At 52.9% G+C, this 16,224-nt stretch overlaps 1 protein-coding gene across 4 annotated transcripts; it reads right to left on the reverse strand.

The window, feature by feature from the left end:
* Positions 1–9,385: 9,385 nt before the first annotated feature.
* LAG3 (lymphocyte activating 3) lies at positions 9,386–15,950 on the reverse strand. 4 transcript variants are annotated; one of them, XM_070790217.1, is made up of 9 exons: positions 15,542–15,948; positions 15,092–15,239; positions 14,863–14,922; positions 14,480–14,739; positions 13,562–13,825; positions 12,876–13,151; positions 10,329–10,571; positions 9,905–10,032; positions 9,386–9,620 (listed from the first exon to the last, which is right to left on the reverse strand). In XM_070790217.1, the coding sequence occupies exons 1-9, from the start codon at positions 15,600–15,602 to the stop codon at positions 9,450–9,452; spliced, it is 1,611 nt and encodes a 536-aa protein (XP_070646318.1). In that variant the 5' UTR covers positions 15,603–15,948; the 3' UTR covers positions 9,386–9,449. The 4 variants fall into 4 exon arrangements, with proteins under 4 accessions (XP_070646318.1, XP_070646317.1, XP_070646319.1 ...); XM_070790216.1 differs by having other exon boundaries at positions 14,839–14,922; XM_070790218.1 differs by lacking the exon at positions 13,562–13,825 and having other exon boundaries at positions 14,839–14,922; positions 15,542–15,950.
* Positions 15,951–16,224: the final 274 nt, after the last annotated feature.

Below are 16,224 nucleotides of genomic sequence, written 5' to 3' on the forward strand. Positions count from 1 at the left end.
ACTTCTTTCATAACACAGTATACCCAAAGGTTGAGAGTTAATAACATTAGTATATATACTGCTTCATCAAGAGCATTCTAAATCGAAACTGGCATTAGTTTTTTTTTCTTTTTCTTTTTTTTTTTTGCTACAAGTGCCTGACAGTGGAAAGTACAATGACCTTAGCAGGGTTTGGCACCACCGCCTTGGTTTGTGCTAAGGCAGCAGTCTAACCTAGATTGTTTTTGCAACATCTCTGCAATGTCAAGGTAGTGACAAGGACAAATAATGTCCTATTATTTTTATGAAAATGGCTTGATCTGGCAGACTCCCTGAAAGGGTCTCAGGGTCCCCATGGATCATACAGTGAGAACCCCACTAATCTGGAAATTTTGTATCCACTCTTCAAGTCTTAGTTATCTCTCTGCACAGACCTTTAGTTGTCCCCCAAACCTATTTTATCTTTCTTCCTGATAATAGAAGCCTCAATTTTTAGCTGAGCTCATGGTTGCCCAGATTTACGTAATATTTAAGTTATATTTCCCAACCTCCTTTTCAGCTGGGTATGGCTAAATGACTCAGGGCTTTTTTTTTTTTTTATATTTTTTTATTTGCCTGGGCTGGTCTTTGTTGCAACACTCAGGGTCTTCAGTTGAGGCTTGCAAACTCTTAGTTGCTTCATGTGGGATCTAGTTCCCTGACCAGGGGTGGAATCTGGGTCCCCTACATTGAGAGCGAGGAGTCTTAGCCACTGGACCACCAGGGAAGTCCCTGGACGACTCCGTTTTGGTTAATGGATATAAGTTTGTAAGTGCAGGTGTTAGGTGCGAGCTCTAGGGCATGTCCTTCAAGGGAGTGTGGGTGTCCTCCTTCAGGCAAGAATGTAAACACCCATCTTACACACCACCTGCTTGTTTTTCTCATTTATGTGGCCTCGCAGGCTCCAGTAAGCATTCAAGATTGTGACCCCTGACCCGGCCCAATTCTCTCCATTCATTTGTGTATTCAATAAGCATGCCATGTTTACCAGTCCAAGGCATCTGCTGGAACCCAGGGTATGCTGTTGTGCTTAGTCACTTCAGTCCTATCAGACTCTTTGTGACCCCTTGGACTGCAGCTCACCAGGTCCTCTGTCCATGGAATTCTCCAGGCAAGAATACTGGAGTGGGTTGCCATGCCCTCCTCCAGGGGATCTTCTCCACCCAGGGATCAAACTCGAGTCTTCTATGTCTCCTCCCTCTCCCGCATTGCAGGCAGATTCTTTACCACTGAGCCACAGGGAAGTCCAAGGAACCCCGGGATGTTATGCTAAATAAACCAAACATGATTACTCTCAAGCCTGTGGCATGGACCCTACGTATTTAATAATTCCATCACAACTGGAGAAGGGCTACAAAGGGAGACCCACAGGGTGCTAGGGCAGCTTATCATAGGGAACCTTTCCTTCTTTTTTAAAAAAATATTTATTCGACTGTGTTGGGTCTTAGATGCAGTGTGTGGGCTCTTTCGGCACGGGGGCTCCAGAGCCCGCAGGCTCAGGAGTTGCCGTACGTATTGGGGTCCTAGTTCCCCAGAACTCCTGCATTGGAAGGCAGATTCTTAACCACTGGACCACCAGAGAAGTCCCGGGGAGCTTTATTTCAACCGGGGTGTTGAGAAAAGCTTACAGAAAGCATGTCCTAGTAACCATTCTAAAGGAGATCAGTACTGGGTGTACTTTGGAAAGACTGATGCTAAAGCTGAAACTCCAATACTTTGGCCACCTCATGCGAACAGTTGACTCATTGGAAAAGACTCTGATACTGAGAGGGATTGGGGGCAGGAGGAGAAGGGGACGACAGAGGATGAGATGGCTGGATGGCATCACCAACTCGATGGACATGAGTTTGAGTGAACTCTGGGAGTTGGTGATGGACAGGGAGGCCTGGCGTGCTGCGATTCATGGGGTTGCAAAGAGTCGGACACGACTGAGTGACTGAACTGAACTGAACTGAACTGAAAAGTGAAAGAAAATTCAATACAACAGAGGCCGAAATGAGACTGAAATTAATTTCTCCTCTGAAAGAAGCCTGGAGGTGGGTGATCCAGAGGTGAAGGGTAAGGGTGGGGAGCAGCAAACCGACCCCAGCAGCAGGATCAGCTGTTTGTATCTTGCTCCACACCCTCATCCTCCACATGACCCCTCCTCATAGTCTGAGAAGGATGCCAAGGCGCCCCAGTTGAATGAAGGTCCCTTTATGGTAAGATCTCCCAGAACACTGTGTAGCTTCTCCCATGAAAGCAATTGTCCAAGTGAAATAATTATGAAATTCTTGTTTAGTATCTGTTGCACCGGCTTCCTCCCTGGTGGCTCAGATGGTAAAGACGCCTGCAATGCAGGAGACCCAGGTTCGATCCCTGGGTGGGGAAGATCCCCTGGAGAAGGACGTGGCGACCCACTCCAGTATTCTTGCCTGTAGAATTCCATGGACAGAGGAGCCTGGAGGGCTACAGCCCATTGGGTTGCAAAGAGTCAGACACACGACTGAGCGACTTTCACTTCACTTCATTTCAGTTCACTTCAGGGGCTGCAGGAGGACCTTGTCAGTCTTAGCACCCAGTAGAGTGTCTTGGGCCTGGTAGACTGTTAATTCTTGTCGAACATATATATATATATATATATATATATATATATATATTTGCCACTCCTCACATCACGTAGAGTCTTAGTTCCCCGACCAGGAATCAAACCCATATCCCCTGCATGGAGTCCTAACCACTGGACCACCCTTTGAATACTTTCTTAGATATTAAATTTTATTGATATTGATCAATATCAAATTTATGAGGGTAAATACACATCCCATTAAATTTACCATTTTTACATGTTCACTTCTGTGGACATTAAGTACCTTCATGCTGTTATACAACCATCACTGGCATCCATCTCCAAAACTTTTTTATCTCCCCCTACTGAAACTCTGTCCCCCTTAAACCTAACTCTCTGCTTCCCCCTCCCCCAGCCCTGGGCTGTTAAATACTTTTTGAATGAATGCGGAGGGGCTGAAATAAGGGTCACAGACTTAAAGGTCTGTAGGAGCCTACTGGTATTATAGCTGAGAAAAACAGGCTGGTAGTAACAGCAGAGAGGGGTGAGGACCGAGGTAAACAGAGGCCCTGCCTCAGCTAAGGAGGGCAGCCACCAACCGCACAGCTCCAGCTGAGCTGACAGTGGAGGTTGTGCTGGAATGTGATCCCAGAGTCTCCAGCCTCTGCCAAAATTTCAAGAGAAGGTGGAAAACCAGACATTTATGTAATATCTCCTCATTTTGGTGTTGGCAACTAATTTTATGTTTTGTTCTAACACTGAATAAATCACCCAAAGCCTTCTAAGGGCTGGATGGAGCTCAAGGCCCACCAGTTTGCAACCGATGGACCAGACAGATTGTGTGATGCCACCCAGCTCTTGGTCTGTGGCCCGTGACTGCCTGTGAAGAAGCATTCCCAGGAAGCGATGCCCAAAGGACCTGGCTCTTGAGGCATTGGTCCTTGGGGTTTTGAAATGGGAAAAGAAAAGGGGAAGAGACAGCAAGTTTTTTCTAAATGTATTGAACATTTAGAACATTTCCATAGCTGTGTATTTTATTTAACTGTTATATCAGTGGTCGGGCATGAGTATTATTTTCCAGACCATACAGATAAGGAAACTGAGGCTTGAAAATTTTAAGAGACTTGTTCATACCCAATCGCTCAGTCATGTCTGACTCTTTGCAACCCCATGGACTGTAGCCTGCCAGGCTCCTCTGTCCTTGGGATTTTCCTGGCAAGAATACTGGAATGGGTTGCCACTTCCTCCTCCAAGGGATCTTCCTGACTCAAGTATCAAACCCAGGTCTCCAGTGTCTCCTGCATTGTGGGTAGATTCTTTACTGCTGAGCCACCAGGGAACTAGCAGTCACAAAGCTAGTAATCACAGCTGATGGATTTGAACTTACCTCCGTGGATGGTCCCCCCTCACCCTACTGGCTCTCCTCTGCAGTAAGAAAGTGCAGAGTGGGAGAGGCCTCCAAGATACGGATGTGGGGTTAAAAGACACAAACTACTATGTATAAAATAAATAAGGAGCAAGAACATATCACACAGCACAGGGAATATAGCCAACATTTTGTAATAACTATTTTTTAAATTATTTTTTATTGGAATATAGTTGCTTTACAATGTTGTTAGTTTCTACTGCACAGCAAAGTGAATCAGCTATACCTATACACGCATGCATGCATGCTAACTCACTTTAGTTGTGTCCGACTCCGTGTGACTCTATGCGACCCCATGGATTATAGCCCACCAGGCACCTCTGGCCATGGGATTCTCCAGGAAAGAATGCTGGAGTGGATTGCCATGCTCTCCTCCAGAAGATCTTCCTGATTAGGGATCGAACCCATACATATACATATATTTCCTCTTTTTTGAATTTCCTTCCTATTTAGGTCATCACAGGGTACTGAGTGGGGTGCCTTGAGCTATACTGCTAAGTCGCTTCAGTGGACTGCAGCCTACCAGGCTTCTCCGTCCAAGGGATTCTCCAGGCAAGAACACTGGAGTGGGTTGCCATTTCCTTCTCCAATGCATGAAAGTGGAAAGTGAAAGTGAAGTCGCTCAGTTGTGTCCAGCTCTTAGGAACCCCATGGACTGCAGCCTACCAGGCTCCTCCATCCATGGGATTTTCCAGGCAACAGTACTGGAGTGGGGTGCCAGTGCCTTCTCCCCTGAGCTATACAGTAGGTTGTAATAACTTTAAATGAAGCATAACCTATAAAAATATTGCATCACAATGTTGTTGAGATGAATATAATATTGTAAATCAACAGTACTTCAAATGAAAAAAGAAAGGTGGTCCAGTGGTTAAGACTCCTTGCTCCCAGTGCAGGGCACCCAGGTTCGATCCCTGGTCAGGGAACTAGACCCCCTATGCTAAACTAAAGATTCTGGTTGCCACAATGATGATTGAAGATCCCAAGTGCACAACTAAAGACCTAGTGCAGCCAAATAAATAAACAAATAAATATTAAAAAAGAAAGAAAGTATATAAAAAAAAAAAAAAGAGAGAGAGAGAAAGAAAAAAGGCCAGGACGAGGCCAAGGGAGTGGAGGGGGTGTGAGGCCATCAGGTCATGTGGGGCTTCTGAGGCAGCCTCACCAGGATCCCTCACACCTAGAGAGAGATTTTCCGTTTTCACAGCTCTTTCACATTTGTTAGCAAATGCGACTATCCTCACTCTACATAAAAAGAAGCCACAGTTAAGCTCTCTGCCCCCTCACATGACTGTAGGAATGGAGCATGGGGATTTCCAGAAATCTCCTGATACAGTTCTTGATACGAAGCTATTTTTACTGTGTGTGTTTTGCCTCCCTTCAGGTGGTAGGGAAGGCCAAGTCGGGGTGGGGGAACAAGACATGGAGGCCAAGCTGCTGACAGAGTGCTGGGCTGCTCTCAGAGCCCGGAGGTTAGAAGTCCCAGGTGGGGCCCTGCGGTGACCTCCTCACCAGTTACTCTGCAGCTGCACTCACAACGTCTGCAAAGCGGTGGGGCAGGGCTGGGGGCTGGGGGCTGGGGGGAGATGGGGAGGGGTCACCACCGAAGCTGTTCCTAGGGAGGCAGAGTCTGGCAAGGCTGAGCCTCCTCCGCCCTGGCCACATTCCTCCCGACTTTATGCAACTCTGGGAGGGTGGCTCCCAGGCCTCCCGCCCCACAGGCAGTGTGAACAGGCACATTTCTGAGCCCAGCCTGGGCCCAGCCAGCTGGCAGCTGCAGGCCCTGAAGAAACTGTCAGTCACAGAGTGGAGCAGGCAGAGCCCAGCCCCCACCCCTACCTCCCTCCCTTCAAAGGCTGAGCCCTGTCATGGGGTGGGGCCTCCCAGGGAAACCTAAGTCACCTCCTTTGTGTGCGCCTGAACCCCAATACCTCTGGCCGGTGAGATAGATGGGGCAGAGAACTTTTTGGAACTGTCCTGTCCGGAGGAGATGAGCAGACCGGGTCAGGGTGGGGGACACTCTGGCAGACCCGAAGGAGTACCGGGTGGCCTCTCGGCTGACACACTTCACTCAGCCAAGCCCTGGACCTTGTTTGGCAGAACTCTGGATGGCAAACCTGGAGGGGGCCGGCAGGTCCCTGCAGCACTGGGGATGGGGAACTCAGAGAGGCCTCTTCCCCGTCTTGGCCTATTTCTCCTTCAGGCACTGTTCCCCACCAGGATGGCAGGGTGCAAGAAAGCCCCTACAATTCCTGCCTCCTTTTTGTTTTTAAGATTTTTTTTTTTATGTGGACCATTAAAAAAACATTTTTTTTTTCATTTATTTATGGCTGTGCTGGGTCTTCATTGCTGCGTGGCTTTTCTCTAGTTTCAGAGAGCCAGGGCTACTCTCTAGTCACAGAGCACAGGCTTCTCACGGTGATAGCTTCTCTTATTGCAGAGCATGGACTCTAGGGTATACGTGCTAAGTTGCTTCAGTTGTGTCTGACTCTTTGTTGCAATGCTATGGACTGTATCCTGCCAGGCTCCTCTGTCCATGGGAGTCTCCAGGCAAGAATACTGGAATGGGTTGCCATGTCCTCCTCCAGGGAATCTTCCCGACGGAGGAATGGAAACTGCATCTCCTGCGACTCCTGCATTGCAGGTGGATTCTTTACCTCTGAAACCCCTGTGACACGGCAGTAGACAACTAATACACTCCCTTCCTTCTTTTTTTTTTGGCTGTGTCACGCAGCTTGTGGGATCTCAGTTCCCAGACCAGGGCTTGAACCCCGGCCCCAGCAGTGAAACCCTGGAATCCTAACCACTAGATCACCAGGGAATTCCTCTCCCTTCCTTTTTAACAAGGACCTAAGCTGAGAGTCCCTTGGACTGCAAGGAGATCCAAACAGTCCATTCTGAAGGAGATCAGCCCTGGGATTTCTTTGGAGGGAATGATTCTAAAGCTGAAACTCCAGTACTTTGGCCACCTCACAAAAAGAGTTGACTCAACGGAAAAGACTCTGATGCTGGGAGGGATTGGGGGCAGGAGGAGAAGGGGACGACAGAGGATGAGATGGCTGGATGGCATCACTGACTTGATGGACATGAGTCTGAGTGAACTCCGGGAGTTGGTAATGGACAGGGAGGCCTGGCGTGCTGCGATTCATGGGGTTGCAAAGAGTCGGACACGATTGAGAGACTGAACTGAACTGAACTGAAGCTGATTCCTCTCACAGCCCCCATGGGCTCCCTGCCTCCTGGTCGCCCCTTCCCCTCCCTCCAGCCTGGAACATCGGTTTGGAGATAAACTTGCTAATACAGGGTGGATTTGCCTGGCTCCCTGGAAGGCCCTAAGAGGACACAAAAAGGGTCCAAGCTTATCTTGCTGGATGGGGACTGGGGCTGGAGGCCAGAGGGGTAGGAGGAGGAATGTGAGACCCCCCCTAGGAGAGACCCCACAGAGACAGTGGGAGGGGAGAATTAATCAAAGGAGAGCTGCTGTTCCCTGCCCCCACCCCCTGCCTGCTCTTCCTTCCTCCCTCTGCTCTTCTCTTCCTCAGTGGGTGGAGGAGCAGGTGGCTTCTTGTCCCCTCCCTGTCCCCTTTATGCAGGAACTTGGGGAAGTCCCTGTACGGAGCCCATAAATCCTCAGTGACTCCTCTCAGAAGCCCAAAGGGCAAGAGGGTGTCACCCCATAGAGAGGAAAATACCACCCACAGAACTTTCCAGGAAACCCCTGCCCCTTTAAAACCTGCCCAAAGAGCAGGTCTTGGGTCTCCTGGCAGCCCCCCAGCAAGGGGTGGGGATGGTGTTTAACAGGATGCTCAAAGAGACCTTGGGCCTCTCCTTACAGTGCCACCATCCCTGGCTAGCCCAGAGCCTCTTTTGTGCACTTCTGCCTGTGACAAGACAAGGGTCACCACCATCCTAAGGTTGGGGACCTCAGGTGCCCTCAAACCGATGCCCCTCCCCACCAGGGCTCTGCAGCCACGAAGAGGCCCCTCTCCCTGTTCTGTCCCCAAGTCTCTGACCATTGTGCCTCCACAGGGCAGGTCTTCAGCTGCGTGGTTTGTGTCTGTGTTGCTGAGCAGGGCACACCAGGTCGGGAAGTGGCAGGGGGTGGGGGCAGGGGACAGCAGCAGGCTGTCCCTTTGCAACAACCCACATCTGTGCACTGGTGCACAACCACTCCTGCCCACTTGCCCTGTGTTTCCCCTTCAACCAGGGTGACAGACCCTTCAGCCTGAGTCCAGGCTGGGTGCCCACACACTGTAGGCAGAGGGTTGGGTCTCTCTCTGGGTGCGGTTGGGCTGAGTCCCGCTGTGTGTGTGTGTGTGTGTGTGTATGCGTGTGCTCTGCTAAAGCACTGTCTCTCAAGCCCCAGAGGAACATTCCCCTCTTAGACAGACAAACACAGACAGAGGGAGAGGGACAGGCGGGCTTGCTGCTTTCCTCCTTCACAAATTGATGCTTGGCCCTTTTATCATCTGATGTTTGCAACAACCCCTTTGGGTGCATCATCATCCCATTTAACAGGTGAAGAAACTGAGACTCAGAGACTAGCTCTGGTCACATCAGCTCATCCAGGATCAGAAGCCGGGTCTCCTGACCTCTGAAGCTTTAGTGGCAGCCAGTGTCTGCTTTTGTTCCCTACTTGGGGACTTGTTCCCAGGACTCCCCTGGGGACCCGGTGACGTGTCCTGAGGGTGCACAAGGCAGGAGACCGATGCCAGGTCATGCTCATGTGCAGACCGTGGACAGTGCAGCCACAGAGACAGAGCCAGCCCACCAGCTGCTGAGCCCCCTGGTCCCAGGTCCCTGCACTGCCAATCTGCCCCGGCTCTGTGACCTCCGGTGGTGTGTGACACACAGTGACCGCTGGGTGGCAGTGTGTTCTCGTGCCTGGGAATAGACAGGTCACCCATGGCTGTGGAACATGGGGGTGGGGTGGAGGCTGCCACTCAGAAAGGTTGAGAGACACCCCCCACCACCCGTCTCGGAGAGGACTCGACTGGCAGGGCTGCTCCAAGAGTGTGTGTGTGTGTGTGTGTGTGTGTGTGTTGCAGCCAAAGGGCCAAGGACAGTGCTGAGGGTCAGGCGCGCATAGCGGGGCCAAAACAGCAAAAATAAAGGAAACCAGGGCAGCCAGCACAATGTGAGCTGAAGGATGGAGGAACGGACTAGAGGAGTGAGGGCTTCTCAGACGTTCAGGAAAAGGACTACCCAGGAGAGAGAAAGAGCAAGACAGAGAGAGAGAGACCAGGATGAGAGACTCTCCAAGAAACCAGGAACGGAAAAGGGGAAGAGGTGAGCCTGGCTGGGGAAAGTAGGTCAGAAGGCCAGTGTGAGAAGGGAGCCCCAGAGGTTGGGCAGAGACAGAACATCCCCTATGCAAGAAGGGACCAGAATCAGGCTTGCTGCTGACGGGGAGTTTATTTGGATTGAGCTGAGGAGATGAGGATGGCTGCCTGCTGCAGGTCAGGGTTGCTCTGGCTGCAGCTGTGGCTGAGACTCCGGCTCAGGTTCCGGTTCCGGTTCTACCTCCGGATCTGGTTCTGGCTCCAGCTCTGGCTCCAGCTCCCCTGTCTTGCTCGAAGCCTGAGAGGGGTGAGTCCCATGCTCTAAGGCAGAGAATCTTCTGGGTCGCCACTGCAGAAAGAAGACATGGAGGGTAGGAGGAGGAAGAGGGGAAAGGGAAGAAGCTATTCTTCCCAGCTCCCTCCCTGCCCATCTGGTCCCAGGCCATTCAGCACCCCCTACCCCACCCCGCCCCGTGAACCTTCCTTGGGTCCTTTGGGCACAAGGCATCCCTGGTGTGCAGAGGCTCATGAAGAGGGACTCTGAAGCAAGTTCAGGGTCCACTTTGCTCATCTTCCTCAGAAAGGGGTGCCAGACAGCATGCTGAGGACTGGGGAGGGAGGTTCCCGGCTCACCTGTCTTCTCCAAAGGTGAAAGCTAGAGGCTCCAGTCACCAACAGAAGCAGGAACAGGAGACCAAGGATGAGGAGAGGGAGGTGAGCTGTTCTCCCCGCCCCCAGGGCTCTCCCAGAGCGCTGGGCACCTATGGAGAGAGGACAGGATTGGAACAGAGACACACACACACACACCACACACAGGGTCTCAGCTGGAAGGACATCTAGCCACACTGCCATATTTTACAGACAATGAAACCCGGAGAGTTTAAGGGACTTGTCCAGGGTCACTCAGCTAATTCGTGGTGGAAGTGGGTTGGGCCTTGACAAGAGCTCGTAGTCAGCTCCCTGGTTGGAAAGGGAAGAGTGGGGGTGGGATTCGGTCTGGAAGTGGGATGGAGGGGGCTGGTCTGGAGCTGGGGTTGTGGCGCTGTGGGTCTCGGACCTGGATGAGACAGCTCGGTGAGGTACACCGCGGTCCCAAGAAGCCTCTCCCCCTGGTACAGATGGCACTGCCAGGGCTGAGAGAGGGGTCTGGCGTCCGGTGTCAGCAGCCAGGGGCCTGGGGAACGCCTCTGAGACCGCTTGTCCAGGGGGCTCCACACAAAGCGCTCTTGTCCAGATGCCGGAGTCACCTCACAGAAGGGTTTTCTCAGGCTGCCAGATGATCCATAGGGCTTGGGAGTGACTGAAAAAATAGAGGGAAGAGATCTTTGGGGGACCTGATCCCCTTCCTTGAAAGCATAGGTTCTGCCCAAGTCTTTATTCACCTGGGCTCTGACTGGGTGAACTTGAGGAGAGGAGATCAGGGTCAAGGCCAAATTAATCTCAAGACAAAGCTCTGATCAGGTCACTCTGCTACCCCCAAACTTTCCAGGCTCCCTACAGCCTTGGGGGGAATGTTCAAACTCAAACTGGCCCGGAGGGATCACATAAACAGGTATCTTTTCAGATTCTTTTTTGTGACTTTTATTCAAAGACTCAGAACCCCCAATATCAGTCACGTGAGTTGGTCCCCAGAAGACTTTGCACTTTTTCTGCCTCCATGCTATGGCTTACATCTGTGTCCCCTAAATGAACCCTGTTCCCATTTCTGAATGTCTAGAAAGCAGACCAACTGATCTAGAGATGGGACTTCCCTGGTGGCTCAAATGGGAAACAATCCACCTGCAATGCAGGAGACCTGGGTTCGATCCCTGGGTCTAGAGACAGAGCACTGGAAGCCATGTGGTGAGGGATGGGGGTAGGAGGAGACAACCGATGAAGGACCTTGAGCTGACTGTGGTGTACAGGCCCCTGAAGACTTGATGGCATAGATACCTGAGTTTAGCCCCAACCTGGCTCTTCCCAGCTATGTGACTTTGAGAAAGTTCCTTCTCTGTAAAACACAGACAACAGTATTTCTCCCTGGTGGTCCGGTGGTTAAGAATCGTCCTTCTAATGCAGGGGACACAGTTTCGATCCCTGGTCAGGGAACTAAGATCCCACATGGCAACTAAGCCTTTGCACCACAACTACTGAGCTCTGATGCTACAACTAGAGAGAAGCTGGTATGCCACAACGAAGACCCCACACCCCACAATGACGTGAGTAGATATTTTTAAAATTCATGATAATAAAAAAGAAGATGACTTTGGACAGAAAGAACTGGTAGACTGTGGCAACTGATTAGGAGGAAGGAGGCCAGGTTTCAGGATGAGTAGAACATGATTGGAGTTACTGATGCAGAAGTGACTTAGCAAGAGGACTGGGTATGAGGAAAAGATGGGGATCAGAGTGAGGCTGAGTGTGGGTACCATATCTAGGTAGAGATACGTGGGAAACAAGTGGAAATTCAGCCCTGGTCTTTGAGATATGGGTTATTTATTAGTAGATTCATTTATTCATTCAACCAATATACATTATTAAGCACCTACTATGTGCACACATACATGCTAAGTTGCTTCAGTCATGTCTGACTCTTTGCAACCCTATGGACGATAGTCTGCCAAGCTCCTTTGTCCATGGGATTCTCCAGGCAAGAATACTGGGTTTCTATGTCCTCCTCCAAGGGATCTTCCCGACCCTGGGATCGAACCAGCGTCTCTTATGTCTCCTGTGGTGGCAGGTGGCTTCTTTACTACTAGCACCACCTATGTGGCACTACCATTTAGTGGCCACAGATGAGCACTGCAGACACGGACAAGCTGTGATAGTTACCAGTCAATCAACACATACTTTCTGAGTCTGGTGTTTTCTCCTATGTTTCTTTTACACTGTCTTGAAAAGCCCTTGTTCAGTAAATATTTGCTGACTGTGAAAGTCGTTTAGCTGTGTCTGACTCTTTGCAACCCCATGGACCATACAGTCCATGGAATTCTCCAGGCCAGAATACTGAAGTGGGTAGCTTTTCCCTTCTCCAGGGGATCTTTCCAACCCAGGGATCAAACCCACGTTTCTTGCCTTACAGGCAGATTCTTTACCAGCTGAGCCACAGGGAAGCCCAAGAATACTGGAATTGGTAGCCTATCCCTTCTCCAGTGGATCTTCCAGACCCAGGAATCGAACTGGGTCTCCTGCATTGCAGGTGGATTCTTTACCAACTGAGCTATCAGGGAAGCCCTATTTGCTGACTACAGGACTGATTTATCAACTCCCCCCAGTCCAGACTGCCTCCTGCAACTTTAACTCAATCCCTGGCTCCAAAGTGGGCAAGGATTCTGAAAATAAATATTCCACCTCTTTGGAACCATTCAAACTTCTGTGACCTCTCCTTCTAACGTCTCTGACCCTCCCCCCAATTCAGAGCTGGGGAGTCCCTTACAGAAGAGTGGAACATTCATCCAGTGACTCAGGGGAGATTTTCAGTTTCTGTTCATTATATGGGGGCGAGAAAAGAAGAGGCCAAGGGGGCAGCCCGCACAATTGTGCCCAGGGGGCTGGCATCATGAGGTGGACTTGCCCAGTCTTTGCCCAACCAACCTGCTCTTCCTGTCTTGTCCCACCTGCTAACCTGTGATGACTGCCAAAGTGACAGTGGCACTGAGCTGCCGCCCTTGCAGGTGGACGCGGCAGGTGTAGGTCCCGGCCTGAGCCTGACCCACAGCCTCCAGTCGAAGGGTAAAGTTGTTCCGGTCTCCAGCCACCAGGAGATCAGGGCCTTCCCCGGGCGGGGTCCACATGGCAGTGAGAGAAGACTGGATCCCCACACCGGGAGGCAGGCGGCAGGGCAGCTCCACCTTGGAACCGGCTCCAGCGTACACTGTCAGAGGGGCTCGGGGCTCCAGGCCTGCGGAGAAAAGGGAACCCCGAGTTACAGCTGAGGAGTACAGAGGGGCTGGAGCACTAGGTCTGCGGGGGAGGCGGGCAGAAACATGAAGGAAGTGGTCCGGTTTAAAGGGTGCTAAGGAGCAGAACAAGGTGGATGAACAAAGGATGCCAAGAATGCCCAAGGCAGGCCGGCAAGCGGAAGACCAAAGACTGGCACGGGAGGCTGGATGGCCCAGGGAAAAACTCGAAGGGGAGAAGCTAAAGAAAGACCATAAAGGGAAAAAGAAAGGGGTGGGAGAGCGAGGCCCAGAGTAATCACAGGTTTCATCCACTGCCAGAGACTTGATCTGGGGGCTCAGAAGTCAGCAGAAGGTGTCGGGGGGCAGGAAGGGGTTGTGGTCAAGTGTGAAGGCAGACTGGAGGAGTTACCCAGAACAGCTAGGTTGTACGTGATGGAGACATTGAAGCCATCTCTGTAGGTGAGACTGCAGCCCCAGGTCCCAGAGTCCAAGGAGCTGACTTGGGGCAGGAAGAGGAAGTTTCCAACTAAGTGATGATGTGGGGACTCCTGAACAGGGACTCTGCCTGGGCCTCGGAACCAGTGCACGGAGGCTGGGAGGTCAGGGCGGCTGAAGGAGCAGTTCAAGACCACCCAACTGGAGGTCCACAGAGGCCCTGGGGGGCTGGCGGTCACTGGACAGACAGAGAAGGTTGATCAGCCTGCTTGCCCAACACATCAGGTCAGCTAAGCTGGAAGCTCCTGGAAACAGGCGCCTGGTTGTAGACCTCCTTGTCTTCTCCCTCCCAACCCTCCTCCAGACCACCTACCCAGCCCAGAGCCTGGCCCCTGGAGGTGCTTCAAATACAAGCCCAAGAGTCCGGTGCCTACTTCCCCCGCCCCCTGCCTCCAGTTCACTTGGCTTGGCCTACCCTCCCTTTCTCCAGATCTTCCTTGAGGATCTCCTTAAGCCCACTCTCTGAGTTACAGGTATCTAAATTGAGTCACTCCAGCCCCTCAGTCTCCCCTCCAAGGGGTGCCTCCCCTCCTCCACCCTGGCACTCCAGCTGTGGGTGGGGGAAGGAAAGCTCAAGGGGTGATACGATCTCTCCACCGAGCCCGCCCTCCACCCTCCCCCCCCACCCCGACGTGCTTTTCTGGGGGCACCTCCCATCCTGCAGACAGGCTCACCACCCCCTTCCGCCCCTGGGCTGGAAGCTCTCCGGCAGGGCCAGGGGCGCATCCTTAGAAGCACAAGCAGCCTATGCCCTGCCCTTCCTGCCTCCTGGGCCGCGGGATACCGGGCGCCCTCCTCCCAGCCTCGCTCCCCGCGTCCCGCCCCCACCTACCCGCCGCCTGGCCCACGCGCAGACGGAGGCGGCAGGCAAGGGCGCGGTTCCCGAAGCGCACGGCGGCGTGGTACTCGCCGGCGTCGGCGCGTCGGGCCGGGCGCAGCCACAGCGAGAAGTCCCCACGCTGGAGGCCCATTTCTTCCAGCTGCACGCGGGGCTGCAGGGGCAGCTTGCCAATGCGCAGGCCTCCGGGGGCCAGCCTCAGCACTGTGTAGCGGCGGGGCCCGGGACCCCGGGGGGTGGGCGCCGCGGAGCCACTGGACGGGAGAGAAAGATGGGACTGAGAAATCCGAGGGGAAGAAGCCCCGGGGAAGAGGCAGTCCAACCACACCTTGAGGATGAGGGAGTCCACCCACAGGGAAGATTTCTGAACTGCTAACCGTCCTGTCCCCTCGTTCCAATTGGGCCAGCACCATCCACTACCGGAGAGGCAGCCGTGCCTGGGGATGCAGGTGTGAGGGTAGCAGTCTGCAGAGGATGGGGGGAGGGGCAGGAATAGGGGGGGCGCCTCTGTATTTACAGAGGGCTGGGTTGGGCTTTAGAGCCTAAATCTAGATGCCATTACCGCTGAATCTGGGGATCCCTGTCATCGCAGTTTGGGGTGCATACCTCTCTGGTACATGCTGCCAAGTGACTTGTCTTGTCCGCGGAAGGCTGAGATCCTGGAGGGGGATTGTGGGGCTGCAGGGGAGCTGGGCAGGAGCCCCCTCCTGGGCCCACACCACTGGGACCTCTGCCCCGGGCTCTGGAGCCTCCACTGGGGAGGAAAAGAGAGGCCAAGGGGAGGGGCCATGAGCCGAGAGACTTCAAAGCAGAGAAGGAGCCTCCGAGTTTTTCCGAGGGAGAAACTGGGCAGAAGGGAGACCTTGGGTTTCTGCCCCTTCACTGCCAAGGGGGAGACGAAGAGAGATTTGGGGGGCTGAAATGGCCCCGAGGAAGGCATAGGAGAATCCACCCAATCTAAGGACCTTGGCATCTGTGTGGTCACCGAGAGCTCCCTGCTGAACTTCTGCTATGGATCTGGAGGTCAACCCTCCCAGAGAGTAGTCCCCATCTTACCTGCAGCCGCCCATAGGAGTTGCAGAAACAGCCAGACCTGGAACCAAGCCTCCCACAGCATCTCCCTCGAGGCCTGGACCACACAACCCTCCAAAGGGAAGAGTTCGGAAAGTGGGGAAGGACTAAAGTTTGAAAGAGAGGTTCTGCAATGAGGGAGTCAGAGGAAGAGAATCTAGAAAAAAGAGGGATGGAGGCTTGGAGAGAGAGGGAGGAACCAGTGACCAGAAGCTGGAGTCTAGAGGAAAGCCAGACAGATCAGGTAGCCTGAGGTGGGGGTCAGGGGAGGGGTGGGGGTCCCCAGGAAAGGGCAGGGTGCAGGCAGAGTGGAGGCACGGTGGCTGTCTTGAGCTGGAGGCTGTTCTACTGCTTCCAGGGCCCTGGCCCCTGTCCCTTCTGCCTTCCCTCCACCTTCCCCACTTCCCCTCCCCATTGCCCCCCCCCCCCCAACACCACGGGGCTCACGGTTTCGCTTCGCAGTGGAAAGTCTGAGGGGGCTGATTCCCAGCAGCGTTACCCTCCACCCTTGTGGTGGCGCTCCCCTTGTTTATTTCCTCAGTCCTGGGTGTCCCCACCGCCCCCTCCCCCTCCCCCACCCTGACTGTTCTCTTTCCCGGGGGAACTTCTGCCTCGAAGTACCCACTTGCTCATTTCTGAATTGCCTCCCCAGGCCCCAGGTTCATACT

The sequence above is a fragment of the Bos indicus genome, chromosome 5 (genome assembly GCF_029378745.1).
Source record: "Bos indicus isolate NIAB-ARS_2022 breed Sahiwal x Tharparkar chromosome 5, NIAB-ARS_B.indTharparkar_mat_pri_1.0, whole genome shotgun sequence".
NCBI classification, from domain to species: Eukaryota; Metazoa; Chordata; class Mammalia; order Artiodactyla; family Bovidae; genus Bos; species Bos indicus.

Coding starts and splice junctions, on each gene's coding strand:
- LAG3 (XM_070790216.1), bottom strand. CDS start 15,602: ATGCTGTGGGAGGCTTGGTTCCAGGTCTGGCTGTTTCTGCAACTCCTA. Junction 10,572..12,875: donor CACTTTGGCAGTCATCACAG/GTTAGCAGGTGG, acceptor CTATTTTTTCAG/TCACTCCCAAGCCCTATGGA. Junction 10,033..10,328: donor CACCGAGCTGTCTCATCCAG/GTCCGAGACCCA, acceptor CTCTCTCCATAG/GTGCCCAGCGCTCTGGGAGA.